The sequence below is a fragment of the Rhinolophus sinicus genome, chromosome X, assembly GCF_036562045.2.
Source record: "Rhinolophus sinicus isolate RSC01 chromosome X, ASM3656204v1, whole genome shotgun sequence".
In the NCBI taxonomy this organism is placed as follows: Eukaryota; Metazoa; Chordata; class Mammalia; order Chiroptera; family Rhinolophidae; genus Rhinolophus; species Rhinolophus sinicus.
In genome coordinates, this window is record NC_133768.1 from 8,726,972 (window position 1) to 8,752,713 (window position 25,742).

Below are 25,742 nucleotides of genomic sequence, written 5' to 3' on the forward strand. Positions count from 1 at the left end.
AAATAGCATTACTTTTTTAGAACGGTTTTAGATTCAAATAAATGTTTACAGAAGCTACATCTGCCATATCTGTATGTAAATTAGAAATGACACCTTATGAGGAGAGTCAAACATAGCAGGATTTGAAACACTGCCCATAAGAGGGATATTTCTAGATGAGGAAAGGCAAACAAGACAATCACGATCCACTGCCTCTTCCACATCTAGCTCCCCCAGTGAGAACCAAAACTCAGAATAATATTGCAAAGAGAAATTAACTATTTCACCTTTTTGTAAACTTGTAACTCTGAATAACTTATTTCAACTAAAGGAACCCCGAACAAGAACCTAAATATTGGATCATTTCCATAACACTTTACCAATCTTTAACAGTGTACTCTCAGTTATATGAGAAAAAGTAATCTATTTCCAATTTAATCAGAAATGAAGAGATTAAAATACTGCCATTACCACAGAACAACAATAGAGTTGCTGAGTTCATGACTCAGAACTCCTGAAGTCAGTCTGGGACTCGTGTCACACTTCTTGACCTTCAATTCTGCTTACCATCTCCAGCTTGTCTTTCACATTTATTTTCTTGGCATTTTGACAAACACATTCTAACAACGCCATTTTTTCACAAGGTATAAACATTAGAATCCAGATTCCACATGCGTCTTTGGGGGCTTACGGAAAGACCCAGAGCAACACTCTGTGATGTAATATGAAAACCGCACCTGTCTTTCAGCTCTCTTATAAATCATGAAAGGAAGAAATCTGACGCATTGGATGGGCGCTGAGAACCTGGAGACAGCGAGTTCTAATTTTGGATTTCTATAAGTAGTTTGCAAGATACCTTCAGGTCAATAGTTGCAAGTATTCTTCAATTCTAGTTTCATATGTTCACAATTCTTCTCCGCCAAAGAGAAAAAACTGACAAAACTTTGTGTTAACACTCAGGAAGAAAGCTAAGGCAACCGGTACTTCTTTACTGACAATGATAACACAATGTTGGTGATCGTATGACGGGAGTGGCAGAATTTACTTGTAGCATGATGAAAGTACCCGGGAGGCTAGTTTTTAACACAATTCCAGTTAGGAATTCCATGTCCATGATCATCTAAAAATAGAACTGTGAAGGTCTCCATTTGGAGGGGCATAGACTGGGGGTGTTGTGGTCTGGATTTAAGTGTCACATGGCTGTCTGGACTAGACAGAAGATGTTTAAGGACTTTTCCCTCATAACATTCTGTTTTGTTCATAGAATGCTGAAGTCACTCTAGAAATGTTCATGGGAGTTACAGTTAGATTTTGAGCAAAAAGAAGCACCTGCAGACGGTATTGTCTCAATTTAGTGATGCTACCTTCTTAACTTAGAAAGATGTGAACAGAGGAGCCATGACAAACGGTCAGCTTCATGTCACATGATAGTAGCAACACAAGGAAGTGATAAGAACACGAGACTTGAAGTGGGAGAGCACGTTGCCATTTACCGGCTAGAGAATCAGGGCTGGACCGGGAACTATCCAGCTTCCAACATTCTAAGTAGCCTACAAACAAAACATGTCTGATGCAGTGAAGTTACTAGGACTAGTGTGTGGAACTGAAGGCCTGGGAGCATGTCTTGGGTTCCACCGAATCCACAACGTCTGGCCAATTCCTGTGTTCTAAGTCACCAGGCCAAAACACCTGCGGTGACAGCTTGCTGTTGCTCCAAAGCCTATCATGAAAAGTATACCTTATTAACAGCTGGCAAAAGAAATTTCCAATCGCCTTCTGCTGTTGTCTAACTCGGCTGGGTCTACTCCTTCACTTGTGGATCACCTAAGCCCTCTTCAACTGCCATGGTGGAAAGACCAAGGTTCCTGTCACACATAGGTGTGGAATAAATATATTTTATTACTAAAGTAATACTTTAATCCAAGTCCTACCATTGTTGCCTGCTAGCTGTGTGACCTGGGCAAGTCGTCCATTTTGTTTAGCCTTGCTCCCCTTAGCATCTTTTAGTACTTCCTATGTGCTGAGCACTTTCCAAGTACAGTCACACGCCACTTAACAATGGAAATACGTTCTGAGAAATGTGTTGTTAGGTGATTTTTGTCATTGTGCGAACATCATAGAGGCGCTTCCACAAACCTAGATGGTACAGTCTACTACACACCTAGGCAATGTGGTGTAGCCTTTTGCTCTTAGACTACAAATCTGTATAGCATGTTACTGAATATTGTAGGCAATTGTAACACAATGGTATTTGTGTATCTAGTACATCTAAACGTCACAACATTATGATGGCTACATCACTAGGTGATAGGAAGTTTTCAGCCCCATTATAATCTTATGGGACCAGCATTGTACACGTATACACGGTTCAGCTTGACAGAAACATTGCTATGTGGCGCATCACTGTAATTAAGTCGTGAGATCCTCACATAAAAATCTTTGAGGCAGACACTTTATCTCCATTTGACAGATGAGGAAACTGAGGAATACATATGCTTTGCAATTTCTTCAAGGTCATAGAGCAGAGCTGGGGTTTGAACCCAAGCAGAGTGGTTCAGAGTCCCGCTCGAACCCATTCACTTCATTTCCTCTCCAAATAAGTCTGGCTCCCTCTTAATTGGAGTATCAGTGTCCTCATCTACAAAATGAAAGTTGATACTATCACCCTGCAGAGATGTAATAACAAAAGACTGGTGAGCATTCTACAAATACTAATTGTTATTTCACTAATCATTGTTATCATTAACCATGAACTGAAATAAGTGAGCAAGAAATCAATCAGAAGTTCCAAGATGAGCAGAATGATACTTTGCTCAAATGCCAGAAAACCTAGTGGCCCATTCCAGGATTGCCCTGGACCACATTATGAGCTGTAGCCAGGTCTTGTTATACTAACCCCGAAACAATGCTGCTATTGTCTCCTAAGATTTCTCTTTCCCCGTCTCCATCCACATTTGGTTCTCAGAGTACGAGCTTGCCTGTTTCTCAACCCCTGAGAGGTGAAGTTATTGGCAGTGCAAGCTGATGATTTATCTGATGCTTATTCACACTGCAGCTCCTGGAAATGGTATTAGTTCACCTGTTTCCATGAGCTGTCCAGGTATACAGAAACAAAAACATGTTATTTTCCTTGATCTTTGTGCTACCCAACTCAATTCATTTCCAGTTTCTCCAAAGACATGGGTGTTCTAAGCTCAGCCTTCTCCTCCTGGGTCGCTCAGCACATCACTTAATGGGTGGGTTTCTCAAGTTGCTTTTAATTCTAATGGCTCCTGAAAATCTTTGGCCATTTAGCAGCTTTGTTATGATATGGCCAGGCAATGTCAAGACTGTAAGTAGTTTTTAAAGTCTTTGCCTATTCTGAAAAACAATCTTTTTAATAACTTCTTTGAGCTTGCTTCCAAAGAGTAATAAGCAGGACCAGAATTTCCATGGTAAGCAATCTCAGGGAATCTTGGGCTGGCTGCTGACTCCTCCATCAAATCTGCCAGAGCAGTTACAACCTCTCCTGTCACATGTTTAAAAACAGCATTTAATACACATTCGGCCTGGGCTTATTACAGAACTCTGCTCCTCGATATTTATGTGTATGTTTCATTGAAAAGACGGTGGAGCAACAATATTGGTATATTTCCTAAAAGTCAAAAGCACAATTCCTTAGTTGATATTAAAATTCACGTACCATAAAATTCACCCTTTTAAAGTGTACACGTCAGCAATTTTTAGTATATTCACAGAGTTGTGCATCCATCACCTCTACCTAGTTCCAGAACCTTTTCATCACCCCTTAAGGAAACCTGTGCCCATTAGCAGTCATTCCCCATTACCACTCCCCCCAACCCCTGGCAGCCACTTGCCTGCTTTCTGTCTCTATGGATTTGCCCATTCTGGACATTTCTGAAAAATGGAATTATATAATATGTGGACCTTTGTAGCCGGCTTCTTTCACTGAACTTAATGTTTTCAAGGTTTATCCATGTTGTAGCATGTGTCAGTGCTTCATTCCTTTTTTATTGCTGAATAATCTTGCATTATACAGATAAACCACATTTTTCACCCATTCGTCTGTTGGTGGGCATTTGGTTGGCTCCACCATTTTGTCTATTATGAATCATGCTGCTATGAACCTTCATGTACAAGTTTTCATGTGGATATGTTTTCACTTCTCTTGGGTATATGCCTAGAGGTGGAATTGCTGGGTCATATGGTAACTGTATGTTTAACTTTTTGAGAAACTGCCAAACTGTTTTACATTTTACATTCTCACCAGCAGTTTATGCGAGTTTCAATTTCTCCTTGCCAACACTTCTCATTGTCTTTTTTTCTTATAGCCATCCTACTGGGTATGAAGTGGTATCTCATTGTGGGTTTGATTTGCATTTCCCAATAGCTAATGAAAACAACATTCTTTACCAGATAGCAAAATAATTAATTTCACTTCTTCACACATTACAGTCTACTTTTTTTGCCATGTGGCAACAGTTGCAATTACAGTCTCGCTGTCTTTATCATAAGCGACGGCTCAGAGAGGATGCAGTAAACTACAGAACAAGATGTCAAGCCCCAAAGGTGTGTCTCTGGGACTTGGAGAACAGTTGTCAGAACACAGATTCCCTTAGTCATTGACTGAATTCTGATATGAAACACACTTTCCCTTCTGAGGACACCAGACTACAAGAATCAGAATTCCACTGTGGAAAAATGAGCTCACATTTCTGCAAATCCTGAATGTGTCGTGACATGTACCATAGTCAAAGCTTATTTATTTGAAGGTGGCATCTGGTTGAACCATAAAGTAGAAATGGAACTTTATCAGATAAATATGGGACCAGGTGATCAAAAGCAGAGTAAGAAGGAAAGAAAAAAATCTCTACAGGGAACTTTTCCATTAAATCATAAAATCTGTATTATGAAGCTCAAGGCCCAGACAGATTTATTGTTTGCCATCTCCCCACTCACATACTCCATTCCAGTTGGATTTCTCTAAATTCTTGAAGCATATAGTACATAGTCCCCTCTTATCTGTGGGGGATACATTCCAAGACCCCCCCAGTGGACGCCAGAAACCACAGAGAGTACCGAGCCCTATATACACTGTTTTTCTATAATATTATACATACCTATGATAAAGTTTAATTTATACATTAGGCACAGTACAAGAATAATGACAATAATGAGTAATAAAATAGAACTATATAACAACATACTGTAATAAATCTTAGGTGAATCTGGCCTCTCTGTCTCTCAGCAAACTAGCATGAATTTCTTTTTTCTTCTTCACAACATCACAGATAGAAGATTCGTTCTTACCACAAATCTTAGCAACCTCAGCATATGATTTTTTCTTTCCTAATTAAGTGGAGAACATCCACCTTTTTATTTCAAAGAAGCACTTGCGGCTTCACTTTGGCCTATCCGAGTTGCCAGCATCACCACTCTTGTGCTTTGGAGCCATTATGAAGTAAAGAGGGTGACTTGAACAGAAGCACTGCAATACCTGGACAGTCATTCTGATAACAGAGACGGCCACTAAGTGACTAAGGGGGTTGGGGGGAGTGTCTACAGCGCAGAGACGCTGGGCACAGGGACGGTTCACGCCCCGGGAGTGACGAAGCAGGATTTCATCACAATACTCAGAATGGCATGCAATTTAAAACTCATGAATTGTTTATTTCGGGAATTTTTCATTTAATGTTTTTGGACTGCAGTTGACTACAGGTAACTGAAACTGTGGAAAGCAACACCACAGCTGAGGGGGTATTACTGTACTATGTTCCCTCTTAACTACAGGTCATCCCTTCTAGCTGGAGTGCTACGTCCCTTATTTTTGTTTGGCAAAAACCTCCTCATGCACTGGTTTCAGTTGAGGCATCCAGGACCTCCTTAGTCCTTGTACCAGTTTCCTATGGCCACTGAAACAAATTGCCACAAACGCCCTGACTTAAAACAACACACATATAGTCTCTTACAGTTCTAGACATCAGAAGTGTCACTGGGCTAGGCTCATAGTCAGTAGTACTGCATTCCTTCTGCACATTCTAGGGCAGAATCCATGTTCCTTGCGTTTTCCAGCTTCTAGAGGCTGTCCCATTCCTTGCCTGGTGACTCCTTCCTCCATTTTCAAAGCCAGCAGTGTAGCATTTTCAAAATCTACACCCCCTATCCCCCCACCTCTCTCTCTCTCCCTCTGCTTCTCTCTCCTTCCCTCCCTCTGTCCCTCCCTAATTCTGTCCTCATATCGCCTTCTCTGAACTCTGACCCTCCTGCCTCCCTCTTAGAAGGACCACTGTGATTATATGGCTTACCCAGATAATCCATGAGAATTTCACCATATTAAGACCCTTAACTTCATTACATGTGCCAAGTCCAGTTTGTCATGGAAGGGAGCATATCCACGGGCTCTGGGGATTAGGACATGGATGTCTCTGAGGGTCACTACTCTGTCTGCCAGAGACCTCCTGTCATTCTGAACACGTGCAGGTATTTATTTCTTTGACAGTATTGCTTTCATAAAACAGTAAGCATCTTGTGGGGCCATGCCTGATTGTTCACATATATCCCCGTGTCAAAGGCACAGCCGGCACTCAACAAATAGTTGATGACTGCCCAGCTGAGTGGCTAGTTTGGCTTTGCTGGACCAGAGTTCCTGGGGGAAGGGGAGGAGGTTGGCTGAGATTACACTGGAAAAGGCTTTGAATTGACGGGCTAAGCAGTTTGGATTCCATTCTGTACACCCTGAGCCCCAGCAAAGGTTTTTGCTCAGGGAGTGAACATGATTACAATTATGTGTTTGGAATGGATGGTCCACAAGCCAGATGGAGAGGGAGAAACTTAAGGCAGGGTGACCAAGCAGGAGGCCACAGCAAATGAGGACCCAAACTCAGCAGTGGCAATGAGAAGGAACAGCTGGAGAGAGATGTCAGGACTTGGATACATTCCACTTCAAATTATTTCTAGAATGGAGCAAATGAGAAGTAAACACAACAGGATTTGACAACTTATTGGAGAAGACAGGAGAAAGAAGAGGAAAACTGCAGACGTCTCCAGTCATGTCTGAGAAAACTAAGCAGGTGGGAAAATAGTGACACCAACCAGAAGGATACAGAAAACGAAATGTGCTTAGAGGAAGCGGTGCTGAGTGTCCTGCTTCAAACCTGTAGACTGTCACGACTCCAAGGGGCATTGGGAGCAGATGTTGCAGAAAATCGGAAATGGATGTCAGGAGCTCACACACGAGACCGCAGTCAGACACCAAGGTAGGAGAGTCCGGGAGAGGGCTGACGGCTGACGTCACAGACTGACTGAGATCATCTCGGGAGAATGATGGGAATGAAAAACGTAGAACCATAGGAATGAGTGGATAAAGTCCATCCCAGAGACAGAAGCGCAGGCAGAGCCCTTAGAGATGGAAAAGTGGGCAGTAAGGAGGAAACCAAGACTCCTCTGGTTATTAGGAGGGGGGGAGAGGTGACGGGACAGTGCTGACAGTTCTGCCCAGAAGTCCAGCCAGAGGACATCTAAAGAGTCTTGAAATGTGGGCACCTTTGAGAGAATTGTTTCAGTTAAGTAATGGGAATAATTGCTAAGGTTTAAGGTGTTCATGGTCACTTACCTTTTCCAGAAGTTTGGCAGATTATACTGAGAGTCATAAAAGATTTCAGGGTGATTGTGTCCTGGCTTGTTGTGTGAGCTTAACCCTTTCAGTCCCTCCCTTTAACTGTAAAATAAGGAGGCTTTAGCTAGATCTTACCCAAGATCCTTTCTAAATCTAAGATTTGTAATTTCTAACCCTCAAATCCAAAAATTCTGGTGAAAGCTCAACTCTAAGGCATGTGAGAAGACGTCATCTTCACATTATTCTCTGTTTAACTTAAAAATTACCTTAGAAACGAATTCTAGCAGAGATAATCCAAAAGAGAGGATATGAAAATTGAATAACTATTTTCGTAATTCATAATTCTTATGGCATTATGCAGATTTCAGACATAATTCCCTATAAAGTGCCCTTTGTGAATTTCCTCTTTGAAGCTGTCTTACTCTAATTACTTCCTCTTTGGTGACATGGGTGAGCCTCTATTTCTAATAGCAATATTCCTCTCTGCCCACGTTTTAAATTTTAATTTGTTTCCGTCATTATATATTTACCATTCAATTCTCCCCTACACATATATTTAAACACCCCCTATTTTTTTTCCTAGCCATGATACCTTTTGAAAAGGCTTTTTTTTTCCATTTCATAGGCTTGATTGACATATATCAAAAGAGAAGAAAATGACAAAGAGTAAGGACAGAAGCAGGAGAGAAAATGGTACTGGAAAACAAAACCTAGAATTCAGTTTCTTACATAAAGTAGCATATTCTACAGTTTTCTCAACCTCAGCACTATTGACAATTTGTAGGATAATTTGTTGAGAGGACCTGTCCTGTGCACTGTAAGATTATTAGCAGCATACCTGGCCTTTACCTACCAGATGCCAGTAGCATCCTCCCACCCCAGCTCTGGCAATCAAAAATGCCACCAGGTATTTCCAAACGTGCCAAGGGTGCCAACTTACCCCCGTTGAAAACCACTGGTCTATAGAGACCAACCTACCAGAAGTAGTTCAGTTGTGCAAGAAAACAATTTGCTAAAATGGAAAAGTAAGAAATACAAAAGTATTATGTTCATATGCCAAGTCCCATTTGTTTGTTGGATCCTCGGCATGGTTTCCCCATGTCCACCTCCTCTGAGTATCTATCCTCCCGCTTGTTTCCCTTTACTAACACATCTCCCCGCCCCCCACCCCAGCAGACACCAGAGTGATCTCTCTAAAACACACATATTATCATGTTACACCCTCATGCTTAAAAATCACCAATTTCCCCCATTCTGTACCACAGGGTTTCTCAGCTTCGGCACTCCTGACAGTAAGGACCAGATGACTCTTTGTTGTGAGGACTGTCCTGTATGTTACGTTGTAGAGTGTTTAGCAGCATCACTGAGGTCTAGCCACTAGATGCCAGTAGAACCTCCTGTGTAATAGGCAGAATAATGTCTCACCAAAGAGAGACACATCCTAATCTCTGGAACCTGTGCATATGTCAAATTACATGGCAAAGGAAAATTAAGGTTGCAGATGGAATTAAAGGTGGCTAAACAACTGACCTTAGAAAGGTGAGACAATCCCGGATTATCTAAGTGAGCCCAATGTTATCACAAGAGTCCTTAAGAGAATCTGAGGGAGAAATGAGGAAGAGGTCAAAGAGATGCTTTGAAGATGGAGGACATGGGCCACTGGCAAAGCCAAAGAAACAGATGCTAGAGCCTTAGAAGGAACAGACCCCTGCCTGCACCTTGATATTAGCCCAGTGAGACCCATTTCAGACGTCTGGCCTCCAGAACTGTTAAGATAATAAATCTGTATTGCTCCAAGCCACTAAATTTGGGGTAATTTGCTGCAGCAGCAATAGGAAACTAATACGTCCCCACCCCCAGTTGTGACAACCAAAACTGTCTTCAGCCATTTCTAAACATTCCCTGGGGCCAAAGTCACCTCCAGGCAGAGAACCACTGCTCTGCACAATGTAGGCTCCGAATTCCTGAGGTGTGCACAGTGGTCTTTTCACAATTAATGCTACCCAACCTGTTGGACTAGTACCCAACAGAGCGAGGGACAGCCTGTGCTGCAGGCACACCAAAATTCTAACTCCAAAAACACTCTACATTGCTCATCTCTCTGCAGATTTGATGCCAAGAAGTGTGTTGAAGGGTAGGCAATGTGCTTTGGCCCTACTGCCATGTTTATCCGTTCCCATATTTAGTTATTATCTTCCAAAGACGTGTCTAATCTGCCTTCTTAGGTTAGTACATGAAAAGGCAAGTGCTACATATATTAAACCTCAGATGTCCTAAACTCCTCCTCCAAACAAATCATTGCTCTTAAGCCCCTCGAAGTCCTCTTCGTTGGACTCTGGCATCACCAACACCTCTGTGCCTTTGCAGGTCCAGTCTTTTCTCTTTAATCAAGGAATCACTTCCTTTTTTCTTATACGTGGCAGTCATCCTTGAGATCAAGTTCAAGTGTTCTCTGCACAGTGAAGCCTTCCAAAGACTCCGCAGAGTGTGGTGACCATCACCCCACCACCCCACCTCTGCCCCATACAGTGCTGTGATCCGTCTGCACTGCACCTGTTGGCTGACTCACCTGTCCTCCTCATTGGACTCTGAGCTCTTTAAGGGCGAACACCATAATTGAGCCTCTGCTTTCCTGGTACCTAAAGAAATGCTTGTGTTCAAGAAGTGCTTCTGGCATGAATGAAGAAAAGAAACCATGGATAGAAAAAAATCATTTTAAGTATGGGTTCTCGAAGCTGTGAAGCTCCAGATCAGCAATGAGCATAATCCCAGCTCTGACCCATGAGAACTAGGGGAACCCCAGGGCTGGAATGAGACCTTGCTCCCTTGTCTGTGATCAGAATGAGGGACACAGCTTGGCTGGTAAGAACACAAGTTAAGAAGCATATACCAATGGTGCCACCACGTGCCATTTACCCTGTGTCTTCTCCCTTTTTCTACTCAACAGATACTCTACCCAGAATCAGATTTGGTTAAAGCAATCCTGAAATACATAGTGAAGAAATGTTAATAGAGGTCTATCTGACTTTCTCTAACACCTCTAGGTTTTAGGCCATCGAATGGCCATTTGTGAGCTTCAAGTGAGCACAAGTGATAGAGCTGCAGGTATATATGAGAGTCTCAGGAGCAGGAGCGATGGTACAAATATTAAGTACAAAAATCAGAGTATCTGCTGACACAACTAAGCGGAATGGATGTGATCCATCACTGGCTGACCTGAATGAAGGTGAAATCTCAGGTTTGCCTATGGATTCAATGGAAGATAAACTGAAAAGTTGAACAAACCATAAGAGGCTCATGGAGTCTGCAAGCATGACTCCAGGGGATCCAATGGCTCTGGAACTAGACGAAGGCCCCAGGGAAACTTTATGCCAGCTGAAAGCACTTCTGTAGGCACTCTCTAGATAGCCAGCATAGGGTCCCACATTCAACTCACTGGTGCAGTAATCCTCAACTGGGGCAATTTTGACCCCTAGGGGACATTTGGCAGTGTCTGTAGACATTTTTCATTGGCTGAACACGTGGTGGGGACATGCTCTTGGCATCCAGTGAGTAGAGGCCCAGGATGCTGCTGAACATCCTAGAATGCATAGAACAGCTCCATCACAAAGAATCATTTGGCTACAACTGTCAATAAGGCAGAGGCTGAGAAACCTTGAGCCAGAGAAACCAGAAAAAGCACAAGACCAAATCTGTATGAACCAAACCTTCCCTCCAGGGCCCATAGTAACTTTGCAAGGTGCTCACTTGCTGCACTTTTGACATTATTAGGAAAGATTCTCTTTTAGGACAAAGGACCCAGCTTGCTTGCCAGTGAGAAGGACAAGCAGTGCTCAATACATGAATTTCCTTGGTTTTTGAAAGGGTTCCAGGGAGTTAAACCTTTGAAAGGTAATCCAGGCCATCAAATTCCAGACCCAGGGTTAACTTAGGATATCTGGGCCTCTACTAAACAAAAGCAGCCTTGGAGCTTCATGCCAGGATTCCATCCAACCACTCCATGTTTGCCTCAAGAATAAAGGGATGACATACATACACACACACATTGTATGAGAAAATTTTGTGTGTGTTTTTTTTGCTAGATGGCTATGCACTTAGTTTTCACCATTGCAAAGAGGTGAAAGTCACCATAGGTAAGCTTGCAGATTATAAGATTTTAATGGACAAGAAGATAATTTCTAACCAGCTATGATCACATACAGTAGAACGTCTTTTGGTCTTAACAGTGACAAATGGCATCTGTATACTATATTCTACGTATGGTTGCTAAGAACAACAGGGACGTTCTCAATGATGCAAGTGGGTTTACACACCAATGTCAGCAGCTATCTATTTCAAGAACTTGACTTGCTTTTGCGTTTCCCTCTCTTTTTCTCATCGCCTACAGATTAAGCTGATACAGAGTGGGAATCCAGCCCCTTCTACAGATCCAGAGAAACTCAACATTAGGATTTTTGACATTTAGATCTTTCTAAGGCTGTTCCCTGGGTTGGAGAAAATCTCTTGCTCTCTGACTTGACTTTGCTTTCCACTGCTTGTCTTCCTCAAGAAAGTATGCAGGACAGTCAGCATGTTTGTTAGCTTTTTTCAATCCATACTCCCCACCAACAGCAGCAGTTATTTTGACACAGTAACTAATGTTTTATTAATATATGATGCTAATATTTCTGATAACTTCTGCTGATTTTTCTAAGGCGATCTATTAAAAGCCAAAATCTCATAGTTATCTTATGTTAACAAAGTGAGGTATGATCTTAGATGCTATTTTCAACCTATTTTGCTTGGTTCTGTTTCCTTTATTTAGTCTAAATCTCCAGCGATTACATGGTATTTCATTTCATTTCTGTAATGCTAACTGTACTTTAAAATATTTAATTACAACTGATGGAATCTCCCTTCCCTCGTGGGAACAGATCCAAGGCAAATCTATAGAGTTTGTGGACTGAAAGAGATAGGACTTGATCATTTCTAAAACAACTATTATTTCTTCTCTGGAAGCATGCTGCTTTCCGAGTACCCATCAGTCACAGTTTCCCAGTAGCTCTGGTCTCCATTCTTCTTAACCAGACAGCAAACGTTTTAAAGGTACCAAATAGTTTCCTCTGAGTTCCCTATTTATTAATAATTCTTAATTCACATATATTTTACTAACTACTAGTTGTCCTTAGAATTTGGGCATATGTCTATGATTTTTCACAGCCTGAACAAGAGATTGCTTTGCCTGTATTAGACTAGTACTCTGTAGCACAGATTTCCGAAATTAGAGCTGTAGGGAGAAGAAAATATCAAAACTAGAGAATTCTAGTAGTTACTCCCCCACCACCACCCAAACACACAGACCTACACACGCATCCTGTCAACAACCCTCTCCAGAATGATGTTGCTGAATTCTGTGTAGAACCAGATGACAGACATGTTTCAAAATATATTTCATCCAATCCTTAGAAACAGCTTAGAAATAGATCATTTGAGTTCCTAACAATATCAACTCTGGGTAAAGGGATAAAACGACCCTTTGAAATGGCCTGCAGCGCTAAGAGGAAAGCAAAACACCGTCTCTTCCTCCCAAGAGGAGCCAAGAAGTCCTGACAAGACACAGGCGGACGGCCACTAGGGACAGCCTATTTCCAGGCACCATTCACCAGCCAAAGAGGAACAGCCGCAACATGGAAACCCCTCAGTGGGTCCCCGGCTCTGTAAATGGAATTAAAGAACTGCCCAGGTGAACATCCTTGGGCCATGGGGACACGCGGCATCAGAGCCTACCTCGGATTTCCACACGACGTAGGGGTGGCCGTGGCTGTTGGGTGGAGACTGGAACTTTCTCTGCTGGAGCCACCTCCTGGGAGAAGTGAAGATGCCATTGGAGCCTCCCCCGGAGGAACAGAGGATGGCGCTGCGGCCACTGCTCGGTGCGGCCAGGACCGAAGGCAGGTCCCAGGCCGTGCTCTTCTTGAAGCCACTGCGACCCGGGGGGAGCTCATAGTCAAAGTGGAAGTTGCCAGAAGGTGACTTCTCCTGCGGAGTGCTGGGCGTGGAGAAGGACGAGCAGAAGGCTCTAGGAGGCGGGAGGCGGTTGGCCCAGGGGTGTTGGCCCCGAGGAGAAGACGCCGAACGGGGGCCGGGACCCTCGGCCGGGGGCAGTGGGGAGCAGAGATGGCTCCCGGTGGCCCCCCGAGAAACTCCCTCCGCACCCGCCTCGCCTCCGCAGCCGCCGATCAGGGCTGGGTCCAGGCTGCGGGTCTGGCGTAGCTTCCTCTTGGAGAAGCCCTTGGCTGAGGCCGCGCTGCCCGAGGCCGGGGAGGAGCAGGAGAAGACACTGTGAAGCAGGCTTTGAGCAGACATCTCAACGGGCTATGCCCGAGGGCCACCCTCTGCCCGCTGGCAGAATGCTGGCGTGAAAGGAAGGGGGCTTAGGCGAGGCTGCCAGGCGGGGCCGGCCCGAGCCTCACCGAGGGCGAGGGCGGTGGAGGGCAGCGCTGGGCTCACGCACCACTAGCGCACTCCAAGTGCCCCGGCGGGGACAGAAGCAGGAGATCCATCACCAGCCTTCTAGGAAAAGGTCCTGCGGCTGCTAGAACCTTCCCCCAGAGCCGAAGTTGCGAAGGGGGTGAGGAAGAGGAGGAGGAAGGTCAGGCGCTCGCTGGGTTCCCAGCTCCAACACGCTAGCGCCACTCCCCCTTCCCAGCCGAGGCAGGAGACTCCTTGCTCCCGCTCACTGGCTCTGGACAGCTTCGAAGTCTCTAGCAAGCCCCTCCTCACGCCCGGAGGACAGTCGCGAGGGCTGGGGAGGAGGCCTCCTGGGCGTGCGCCCAGGGCGCGTCTGTCCTGCTCCCCGCAGTGAAGGGGACTTCCTCCCGGAGCGGGGCTGCGTCCCGGGGGGCAACGTCGTGGTGTCCCGGCCCGTGTAGCTGCGCCGTCTGGCCTCCACTTGGCTGCTGCGCCCAATCCTCCAATTGGCTAGGCGCAAGGGTATCTCCAAGCTCAAGGTTCCCGCGGGCTGCCAGTCTTGCCACAGAGTGGGGACACGGAGTGCGCTACGCCCAGGGCCTCCCAAAGGCTGAGTGGCTAGGGTGGGACAGAATTCCTGGCCACGCTCAGGGAGCTAAGGAGAGAGCCCCAAGGTGGGTGCCCACACTCCACCCGAGAGGGACTCTTGATATTCGCAGCCCAGCTTTGGGCCCAGGGCAGGCACCGAGATGTCCCCCCACATTCACTCTAGAGGCAGCGGGAAGCGGGCAGCCAGGACCGGTAGGGCGAGAGGGAAGCCTGGTCTGGAGCTGGGGCGGAGCCAGGAGCAGGAGAAAGCCGAACGTGGAAGAGTTTTCCAGGCTCCCAACCTGGGAGCCGCTCCTGATACCGGGTCTCAGGGGGAGAAAGCAGTGAGGACGGAAGTGCGGACCTTCTCCCGGGTCTCCCCTCCCCCAGATCGAGGGGGGGCGCCAGCTCCACTCACGTTTCTGGAAAGGAAAGGAAGTGTCAGATTGCACCCCACCCACTGGTGTCAGATGGGCAGCCCAGGATGGTTGCTCTGAAGTTGGAGTTAAATCTCCTGCCTTCCCCCCCACACCCCTGCTGGTTTTGTTTTTTTTAAAGGAAGGATAGAGATTCCGTTCAAATGGGCTGGAGATGGGGACCTACTAAGAAAAGTAAGGATCCTGCGTAAATGTACTAGAGGAGGAAGGGTGACTGAGGCCGGGCAGGGGGCAGGCGCCGGGCTGAGGAGATTGGCGCTCACAAAGCAATGGGTCTCCCGTTTGGCTCCCGGACGCCTCTGGGCGCAGCGCGCCACGGCCACATTCCTAGGAGGCTGGAAAATGCTGGCAATCTCAATGTCCCCTGCTAGAAAGGAGTCTGGAAGCAGCTTCTCCCGCTACTGTCCGACCCCTGGAATCTATAAAGCACAGAGCCTCGCCCGCCTTTCGGAAGGCTTTTTGACATAACATTTATGTTTTGCAATGCATCTTACAACGGTCTCAGCAGGGAAGCAGAGAGAATGTTGGAAATGCCAGCGTACTTTCTTTAACTGTGTTCCCGTGTCCCCTTTCGCCACTTCGGGGCGAAGAGAATTTTGTACAAATGTAAAGGTGGCTTTCCTTTACCATTTCTTTTATTAAAGAAAAAGAAAAAAAAAACTTAGAATGGGCTTATAAATACAGGTGTTTGACACAAACATTTGCTTTGTTGTGTATATATCAGAATTTGTCCAACTTTGATTTTGGAAGAGTTCTTTGATTCCCTATAAGATTTCAGGAGGAAATTAATTTATTTGCCTTTTTTAAAAACATTTGATGTTCCTAGATATTTGACTCTAGAAGGCCCGTGGTGAAATCTACTTAACGGAACAATTTGATGGCTCCACAAAGGGCTTTGTTCGGATCCCAGGATCTCCGCTGCACACGGTTTTGAAAATCCAGCGGGAAAGACTGCACCCAGGAAGTCCCTTCCGTGACTTTATGAGCTATCTGCTGCCTGCAGACAGAGTGAGATACACCTTTCCCACCACCCTCACTGCTGTCCATCTCTTCCAACCCTGAACTTGGTGTATCTTCAGGGGCTGACGGTTCCGTGTGCTGTGGAGAGGCACAGCATTTCAGATCGCTTACTTCCCTGCCTGACTATACACGCCAAATTACATTTGGGGGACTGTTGGTGTTTGCTTTCTTCTGTTCTCCCACAAATCACATTAGGAGTGAAAGAGGGTGAATCCTGCCTACCCTCTACGTTAACAATACCTTGTAACTTGTCACTAGGAATGAAAACACTGAATGTGTCTACCATTTGGATACCATTGCATGGAATTGGTTATGCCTCATTGGATTTTGTCATTTGTAGTAGATGGTTAACAAAGTCACACTTCATAGGACCACTTATGACTCAAGGTGGTTGAGCAAATGTAATTTAGGGTTCCTATACGTTCTACTCCTCTAAACCCGTATGGTGACCACGGGGTTGAAAATGCAACTCTGCCATAATTATGCAGGGCTAATAAGAATGGCGTCCAGGCACGAAGTCTTACATTCTTGGTCATGGATGTTGGAGAGCCAATGAGCAGAGGGACAATTCTAGTGGCACTTGGGACCTGGAGCAGACAACTCCAGTTAATTCATTATCTAGTTTCCAACAGGTCCTGACCCTTCATTAGCCTGGAGCTTGCCTCACTGTTGGAAACAATGAATAAATTGTTTTAAATATGCATAAAATTAAGCTCAGCCTCCTTTAAAAAAAAAAACCCAGTGTAAGTATATATGCTTGTAAAACAGGGGTGTTGGAAGGGGGTAGGATGTAATGGCTCAGAAAGAAAGATTTTGTAAGAAAATTATTTGGGTTTTTTAATGGCATTTTAAAAACTATTTTCATTTCCCACCTGATTGCTGTTAGGTTTATTTTGTCGTCATTGTGGCTTATGGCAAATTCATTCATACTTAGTCAGGGCATCCTAGTTTACTCTCGTTTGTTATATAATCCCTGTGCTTATATACACCCACTCCCATTGGCCTTCCTGATTGACTATCATTTTATGCCAAACTTAATTAAGGAAGATCTGGGTTTCATTCACCAATTTCAAAAATGGCTGGTACTGTACACTTATCTCCAGAATCCTTACAATTCATCAGTCTGCTTCAGAAGGAGTATAACTGGTAGTCTAGAAATAAATATTTAGAATACGCAGAGGGTGCCAAAAAAGTATACACATTTTAAGAAAGGAAGAAAACTGTATTAAAATTGTCATACTCAATATATACCGGTAACAAAAGATGAATACAAGCCATACGTATACAGTTTTTTGGCACCCCGGTATATACTTTAAAAATCAGGTCTCTAAGACTTTTCTCCTTTATTAGGGCATTTGCTGTTAAAAAGTAGTGTCCATATTTGTTTATTTTTTTCCTCTGAGCTAAAGTTAGTCAAAGTCTTAGGATACCTTTTATTAAGGGGCAAACAGTCTGCTCGCTATTCATTCCCCCATTATAATTATCCTACACATTCAGGATAAAAAATTATCTGTTCCATCTGTTATGACACAAGAGTATTCTAATGAAAGTTCTAGAGTCCTTGGTCTGACATCAAGGTATCCTCTTATCAAGGATCCTAGAAAACTCATCTGTTTTCTTTCTACTCCCTTGAGACGCTGTTCTATAAACACATACATCTTACTACCAAAGGATATATTCTGTTAAGTCTAAATTTCCCTTTTCTTAACTTTATCCCTTGAAATTTTTCTTATCTCCAGCCAAAATTCCTCTTTTCTCTTGGTGTTTAGACCCTTGAGCTATTTGTAGATTTTTATCATGCCCCTTGGGTCTGACTTTGTGGTTTGGCTACACTATAAAGTTCATATTTTGCTTTAAAACCATCACTGTAGATGGTCTCCTCTGGATTCCCTCCAGTTGCTTATTTCTTTTCAGTCCTGAGGTTCAATATTTCATGTCAGGGCATCAGGGCATCCTATTTTGCCCTTGTTTGTTATATAATCTCATTGCTTATATAGTCCCAAATCTCACTGAACTTCCTGATTGACTGCCATATAGCATTTCAGACTTCTATCTGATTAGCTCCCAACTCTTAGTCAGCACCGTTCATTTCTGTTTCATCCTGTCCATGTCTCTGAAACTGATTGTGATCCGTCTGATATCCTTTCCACATTCTTAGTGGTATGTGGGGTAAACAGTTTACCGCATCTCACTCTCCCATAGAAGTCAAGGGTTTGGTCTCCAAGCTCCTGAAACATGACAAGGGGAACATGATTTTAATCGGCGGGACACGTGTGCGGAACTTTTACCGGGCTTAAGAATGCTAATTACATTAAATAGCCAGACCACCCCATGACTAAACTACTTCTTGATTGTAAGCTAGGAATGTTTTGTAGCTGAACTAGGAATGTTTCTTTAGATTCCTATCCTAGGATCTCCCTGAATGAATATAATTGTCGAGGCATCGAAACTACAATTGATCGATGTCAGTGGAGTTAAATCTAGAGGTGCAGAATAATTCTATTTGGGTAAGATTAGCAAAAACACTTTCTTAAACACCAACCCAGCACTGAGGGACAGTGATCATTTTCCAAAGCTGGAGATGTTGTCATAGTAATTCTCCAGAGGTGAACATAATGATTTGCAAGACATACGGGTATTTGAAAGCTTGAGTCCTAACTGGTACTGTGATGTGAGAAGACAAAGATATGTTTCACTATCCACCTTAGAGAACAATTTAACATTATAATAGAAAGATATTCAGAAAAAACTTTATGCCAGCACTACAGGAAAACCGCACTGAACATATCTATCCCATCTGCTAACTTGAAGGTAGTGTTGTACTCAAGATCATCTACTCAAACAGCTTGGACCTGACCCTTTAATCATAATAGTATAATAACAACTAACACTTGTTGAAACTTATGTATAGCAGGCACGGGGCAGAAATCATACATACACTATGCAAATCAACAGTTACACACACCTGCACAAAGCTATAATATTGCCTTCTCATTTTATAGATGAAGAAAACCAAGACCAAGAACATTCCCACAGGTCACACCCCCTGGTTAAATGGCAGAGCTAGTATTCAGATCCCTGTGACCTAACCTTGACTTCCGACTCTTACAGGACTAGAATTGCAGATTAAGAAGCTATTCGATTTGGAGGTGCTTGACCCTTCCTGGATGGATTTTAATTTGATTTCTTATCTAGCTATATGACCTTGGGCACATCACTTCACAACTGTCACTGTCAGTTTCCATCTGCAAAATCATGGCAATTTCAGAAGGCGATGGGATGAGTAATACATCTAATGTATGCAGCAAGCTTAGCAAAGAGCATTCTGGAGAGAACGAGCACAGTGATGGGAGTTATTACTATAATTGATTCAAAAATCAATAATATTTAAATTATTTTGTTTAAATTATCCAGATATATTGAATGACCATCCCTAAGGTGAGTTCCCCTGGTCTTACACCCAAAAGATCTACTCAAACCTTTCTAATTTGCTAATGAACCATTTGCTTAAAATTACTTGAAAAAGACCTATGGTCAACTCAGAGAATAGTCATAGCTGGGATTTTCACCACTCTCCCAAGTTTTAGTGAGGTGTTATCAATACCAACTAAATAATACCAACAAGGGCTTTCAAAGCAGGGTACTTTTTCGAGTTAAATGAAAGACAATTTGGGGTTTTCTATATTCAGAGCAGAATGTAGGAACTTTATTGCCTTTTATTACATTTATGTATCAATAGGCCAGTTTTTTGGCTCAATATTTTAGATCAAGTTCACATTGCCCAAAATTGGAACCATGAATCCTGTCTTTAAAACAGTCACCCAGTTGAGGTTTTCATATCCCTCTAGTTAATATCAAGATCTGTAGCAATTTCTTCTGACATTATACTCAGAAACCTAAATGACTATTTGTATTCATCTTTCTCACTTTTCCCCCCACTCTGTGTGTCTAATTTCACCATCCCTCACTAATCACCATCTTTTAAAAAATCAAAATCAGTGAAGAGAAAAGAATTGTTGTTTCTGTGTCAGCCTCTGCATTGAACACAGAAAAAAAGCCACTTGCAACACTGTCCATTCTCTTGTTTTCTGTGCGAATATAAGCACTGTGTTGTTTTTTAGTGTTTCATCCTTCTCTCTTCCTCAACGTTAAAAAGCAGTTTTGCATAGTCACGCTGCTCTACCCTTTCACTTACATGTTTATTTCTCGAGATTATTTCTAAATATCAGCCCTTCTGTTTTTAGGGTACCCATTATTGAGGCAGGTGAAAAGCAAAGTTGTATAAAAGTCTTAAGTCAAGCTGCAGTAAGGATGTACTTAGCAGAGTTCTGGGGCCACGCATGAAACAAACAATTGTTGTTTACCTGCAACTAGCATTTGAAAGAATCTTCCAATATCAAATCCTAAATACATGACCATCATCACTTTTATTTTGGCTTTGAAATTCAAGAGACTTTTAATAATAATACAAGTTGTCTAACAATCAAGTTCAGTTTCGGTTTATAAACATTTTTGAACACGCGTTCTGTGCCAGTGGCATTCCTTCTTTGCTAGTTTTACTTTCTTCTGTCTTTGTGGGTGAAAGTGCACTTGAAGTATATCTGAACCTGGTTTATGGTTCAGCTGTACTTAGTTACTTAAAGTAGTTTTGAACATCCTCCCATAGCATATGCTTTAGAACTACTTTTGAGGATGAAGATTGCTATAATAATGTAAACCATTTTAATATTTTGTCAATTACTCTAAATTTTTTATAATCTACACATTTTTCAACATTTCTAATTTTTCAAAATAACTAAATTTTTCAAAGTAACTGTGGATTTTTCTCCTCTAAATTTTTCATTTTTCCCCGAGAATCTTCACTACTGCATATTGAATAGAAATGGGGGAACACATTTGCTCCATGTGTGCTTCTAGTGACAAGATACGGGAGGTACGAAACGGAGAGGGGAAAACAAAAGCAGGCGCCGTGCCGGGGGATATATATTTTTTGTCTCATCTACTTTACTGAGGAATAATCTGCATGCAATAAACTGTACCAGTGAGTTTTGACAGCTGCATATACCTATGCAACCACCACCACAATCGAGAAACAGAATGCTCCCACCAACTCCTGGGGACGCTTTTATTAATGATCATGAACATGGACAACTGAATTTTGCACCACATAATGGTTGAACTCTGCCTTCAGTCAATATAGAAAGGGAGGGAGGACCAAATAGAGAGCAGCGCTTTTAACTTCTTGTGGTAGGTTGAATTGTGTTCCCCCAAAAGATACTTCCAAGTCCTAACCCCTGGTACCTGTCTCACAAACTCAGAGAAGGTGAATTTATTCAGAAATAAGGTCCTGCCAGATGGGATCAAGTGAAGATTAGGTCACACTGGATTAGAGGATTAGGGCGGGTTCGAACTCCAAGGACTGGTGTCTTTAGAAGAGAGAGGAGAGGGCAATTTGGATACAGGCACATACACAGGGGGGAAAGCCACATGAAAATGGAGGCAGAGAGAGACTGGAGTGCAAGGAACACCACGGATTGCCAGCAACTACCAGAAACCAGGAAAGAAACATGAAATGGACCCCCCTCAGAGCCTCCAGAAGGAACCAACCCTTCTAACACCTAGATTTTGGACTTCCAGCCTCCTTAATTGTGAGGATATATTTCTATTGTTTTAAGCCATCCAGTGTGTGGAAATTTGGGATACTTCTTAAGCATATCATGACACAGCTTGGTTCTCGTTCTTTCTAACCATTTAATAAAACCCAGAGCCAAGAAATTAACTGAGCAAAAAGCAATCTCAGAGAATGTAAAAATAAAGGAAAAGAAAGACTAATGAATGCTGGTCAGTGTTTCATTTTAAAAGAAAGGAGAAGAATGATCAATCAGATATCCTGCCTAGGTATGGCGACATCATTGTCATAGCAGCAGCTTAGCTGCAGCTGTGTCCCACACGTGGTTCTAGCCCTCTTTCAGGATGGAGTTCACATGTCCCCTTGGGAAACATCTGCCCTGCATTTGTTTCAAGAAAGGTGTTTGGGGCTTGGTTTTGTAATTGATCAGTGTCACACAGAGATGTATCACTGACTGAAGCCATAAAGAGACACTCAAATTTGGAGAACTGTGATGCTTCAGTTTACCTTTTTTCATGTTCAAGTCACTCTGCATTAAAGGGGCTGAGTGCACACCTGAGTCGCCAATGAGTTCAAATGCCAGAACAGGCTCAAGAGAAATGCCTTTAAAAGAACATATGGGGGCTGATCAAACTCCTCGGCAGGCATGGAAAACCAAAGCCCAGTAAGGTTTTCTCTAGAGAGAACCTCCAGAGATCCAGTTGAAAAAGCAGAGCTGCTCAAGTTCATAGCTGCATGCCCTTCATTTGCCTCCTGTACGATTTATTGGGAATTCCTCTGGTATTTTTCACAGTTCACTGCTTTGTGGCGTGACACAGATTAGAGACATACCAAAGAACTCCCACCCCCCTTTAAAGATATACGAATGAAAATAAGGCACTCACAGATTGTAATAAGCAGGTTGTGGATCAGGGAGCTAAATTTAAGGGGTTCCCCCTTTTAAAATAGAAATGGCTTCATAAAGCAGTGTCAAGGAGTTGGTAAATGCAAACCACCGGAAGTTGTTGAAGGTTTACTGAGCAGTGGGGAAAACCCAGGAGTGAGAGTCATCCTCTAACTGTTAGTACAGGCTCAGCTACTAACTGGCCCAGTCAACTCACCTTATGCAAAACAAACCTCTACTCACCTCCCAAGTCCTGACTGAAACACCACTCGTTTGAGAAGCTTTCCCTGACTTGTCCCTCAGCTAAATTAACTCCATGTTACATGCTCTCTTACTCTCAGACCTCTCCTTCATGATAGTGCTTATCAAAATGATAACTAGATGGTATTCATTAGTGCAGTTATGTATATTCAAGCTCTAACAGCCCCAAGATCATACGTTTCATGAAGCAAGAGGCATCACTGATTGATTTCACCTGTATTCCCAGTGCTAGAACAGCTCATACACATAAGAATAACAGCTCAACCAATAATCATAAATTGAAAAAAAACAATCATACATCAAGCTCTCAGCCCCAGTGTCCTCATCTGAAATGTGGCTCTTCAGGTCCCTGATGGCTCTCGCCTTCCATGTCTCAGAAAACTTGGAATTATCCTCAAGGAATCAGTGGGAGGTATCTTGGTTGATTTGACTTGTTATGGAAGGACTAAAATAAGCAATAATGATACAGGCATCTGCTTATCAAAACTATTGATATTTCATTAAATGCATGGCCTTTGAGTTGGACATCTCCAAGTCTGAGTCCTAAGTGGTGTGTGTGTGTGTGTGTGTGTGTGAGAGAGAGAGAGAGAGAGAGAGAGAGAGAGAGAGAGAGAGAGAGAGAGAGAGAGAGAGAGAGGTAAAACGTTTAGTACTTTTTCTGACACAGAACAAATAATAACTGTTACCTATTATTAGTAAAATTTGTTAGCATGGATTATAGAAATAAGGCACACAGTATGGCTTGTCTACACTTGTCTACTGTGTTTCCCCAAAAATAAGACCGGGTCTTATGTTAATTTTTGCTCCAAAAGATGCATTAGGGCTTATGTTCAGGGGATGTCATCATGAAAAATCATGCTAGGGCTTATTTTCCGGTTAGGTCTTATTTTGGGGAAAACACGGTATCTGTATGTACCATCATAAACTCAAATACCTAACACCAATAGTAATAATAGCCAATTCTTAATATGCATCAAGTGCTTTAACATGGGTTATCTTATTTAATCCTCACAACTTGATGAGGTAGTTATTATCTTCATTGTCCAAAGGAGGAAATTGAGTCACTAAAAGATTAAAATCTTGCCTAAGTGAGTTACTAAATGGTATAGCCAGGCTTTTCCCAAGTTAGCTGGTCAATGACAGAGCCAGTAAACTAATTCCCAAAACACAATACTAACTGGGTTTCTTAAATGTTTTCTATGGAAGATGTGTGACAAATGGAAAAGTCATGATAATCTCTCCATTTGTACCATCTAGACAACCTAGCCAGGACTGAGGGTGGGTGGGCGTGGGAGTCAGGTGTGGAGGAAGGGAAGAAGGAGGGCTTGACATTTCCCAAGTGCCTATTGTGTGCCAAAACTTTACGCAGATTACTTCTACACAATATTGCTGTGATATGAATACTCTTATTACCATTTTTAAAATCAGTGATTCACACATCTTTCCAATGTCAAAATTCATCTGCTTCCCACTATACTTCATGAATGTCTAATCTAGCTGAAAAAGCAAAAAGATCACGGCCATCATAAAACACGAACAGGAATGTCATACCCCTAACTTGAACTTGCCCTTCGCACTTTCTGAATGCAGATGGGAACTAGACAGCAGTAGCTCTGTGTTTCTCATGCATATTTTCAATTAAAAGAGTTCTAGCCTTCTCCCCTTCAGGGTAAAGATTTTTTTGTCCGGTATCACTATCTAGTGCTTTGAACATTTTGTTTGGGGCATTTTTCACGTACTGCATATTCCTCTTAAGTTATGAAGCCCCAACCTAGACACAGTGCTCTCACACAGAACAGATTCAAGCTATGTTCAGTTTGATTCATGTGTGCCAAATAAGAAGTTGAGTAGAATGCTTTTATTTACCTTTTATTACTTGCCTGATGCCCTTATAGGGCTGGTAAGTATACATCAAATTCTTGTTATCTATAATGTGAAGGGAGGCCAATCCTGACAACCTGGGTTGTAAGGCTATGAGAAGTTACAGTTACTAAATTCCCTTTTATTGTTCAGAACAGCTCCTTCTGCCCAAATGTGTTCTCATCAATGGAAAGTCTGTACTTGAGCCAGATGATCCTTGGGGCATTTCCAAATTGCATGGTGGAGCAAACAGTGTCTTGTTAAATGGAGACTGATCTGATAAAGCAGAGGGCCAAGAAATTATCTACTTGGCTTAAGCCTGTGACACAAGGTAGATCATTAAGATAATGGAAAAAATACGTTTAAACTACTTGAGAGCCTGATTTGAGGAAATAGTTAACGTTGATTTGACTGCATAAACCTTTTATTCAGAAGTCCTGAATTCTAAAAACCCCATAATATCCTTTATTGACAGCAAGCACTTCCATTGCAGTAGCTGCCTAGGCAATCTTTTATGCTTCAGTGTGTCTTCGAATCTACATCTCTCTCTGACCTAGTTGTTAGCACCTCCACCAGCAATGAGACTCATACAAGTAGAAGCACAGCATCTAGTCCATTTACTTAAGAAATGGAGAAAGCTATGGCACAGAAAGGACAAGTGACATGCCCGTGATATGAGAAACTGTCTTCCATTCATTGTTTTTTACCCCCAGAGGATTCCACAATTCCCGATACAAGACAGGCACTCACAAAGATGAAAAAAAGTGAATGAGTGAATGAATGAAAAATTAATGGAATTCTTGCCATCTGACACACCGAGGTCACCCTCCATACATTATTCTGAATTACGAGGTGAGATGAAACAATACAGAGAATTTTTAAATAAAAAAAATATTACAGTAAAGACACATTGCCATTAACCCCCCTCAAAATACTCCCCTCACTTCAAACACACTTATTCCATCGTTCTTGCCATTTTCTGAAGCAGTTCTGGAAGTCCACTTTCGTGCGTGTCTTTGG

The 25,742-nt window shown here is 42.8% G+C and overlaps 1 protein-coding gene across 1 annotated transcript in view; it reads right to left on the reverse strand.

Moving 5' to 3' along the window:
• ARHGAP6 (Rho GTPase activating protein 6) overlaps positions 1-15,422 on the reverse strand; it is a 463,010-nt gene extending 447,588 nt beyond the window's left edge. The window contains exon 1 of the mRNA XM_019746346.2: positions 13,361-15,422. Coding sequence (XP_019601905.2) covers positions 13,361-13,939 — 579 coding nt within the window. The 5' untranslated portion in view covers positions 13,940-15,422. The remainder of the gene's footprint in view (positions 1-13,360) is intronic.
• Between the last annotated feature and the right edge of the window lie 10,320 nt (positions 15,423-25,742).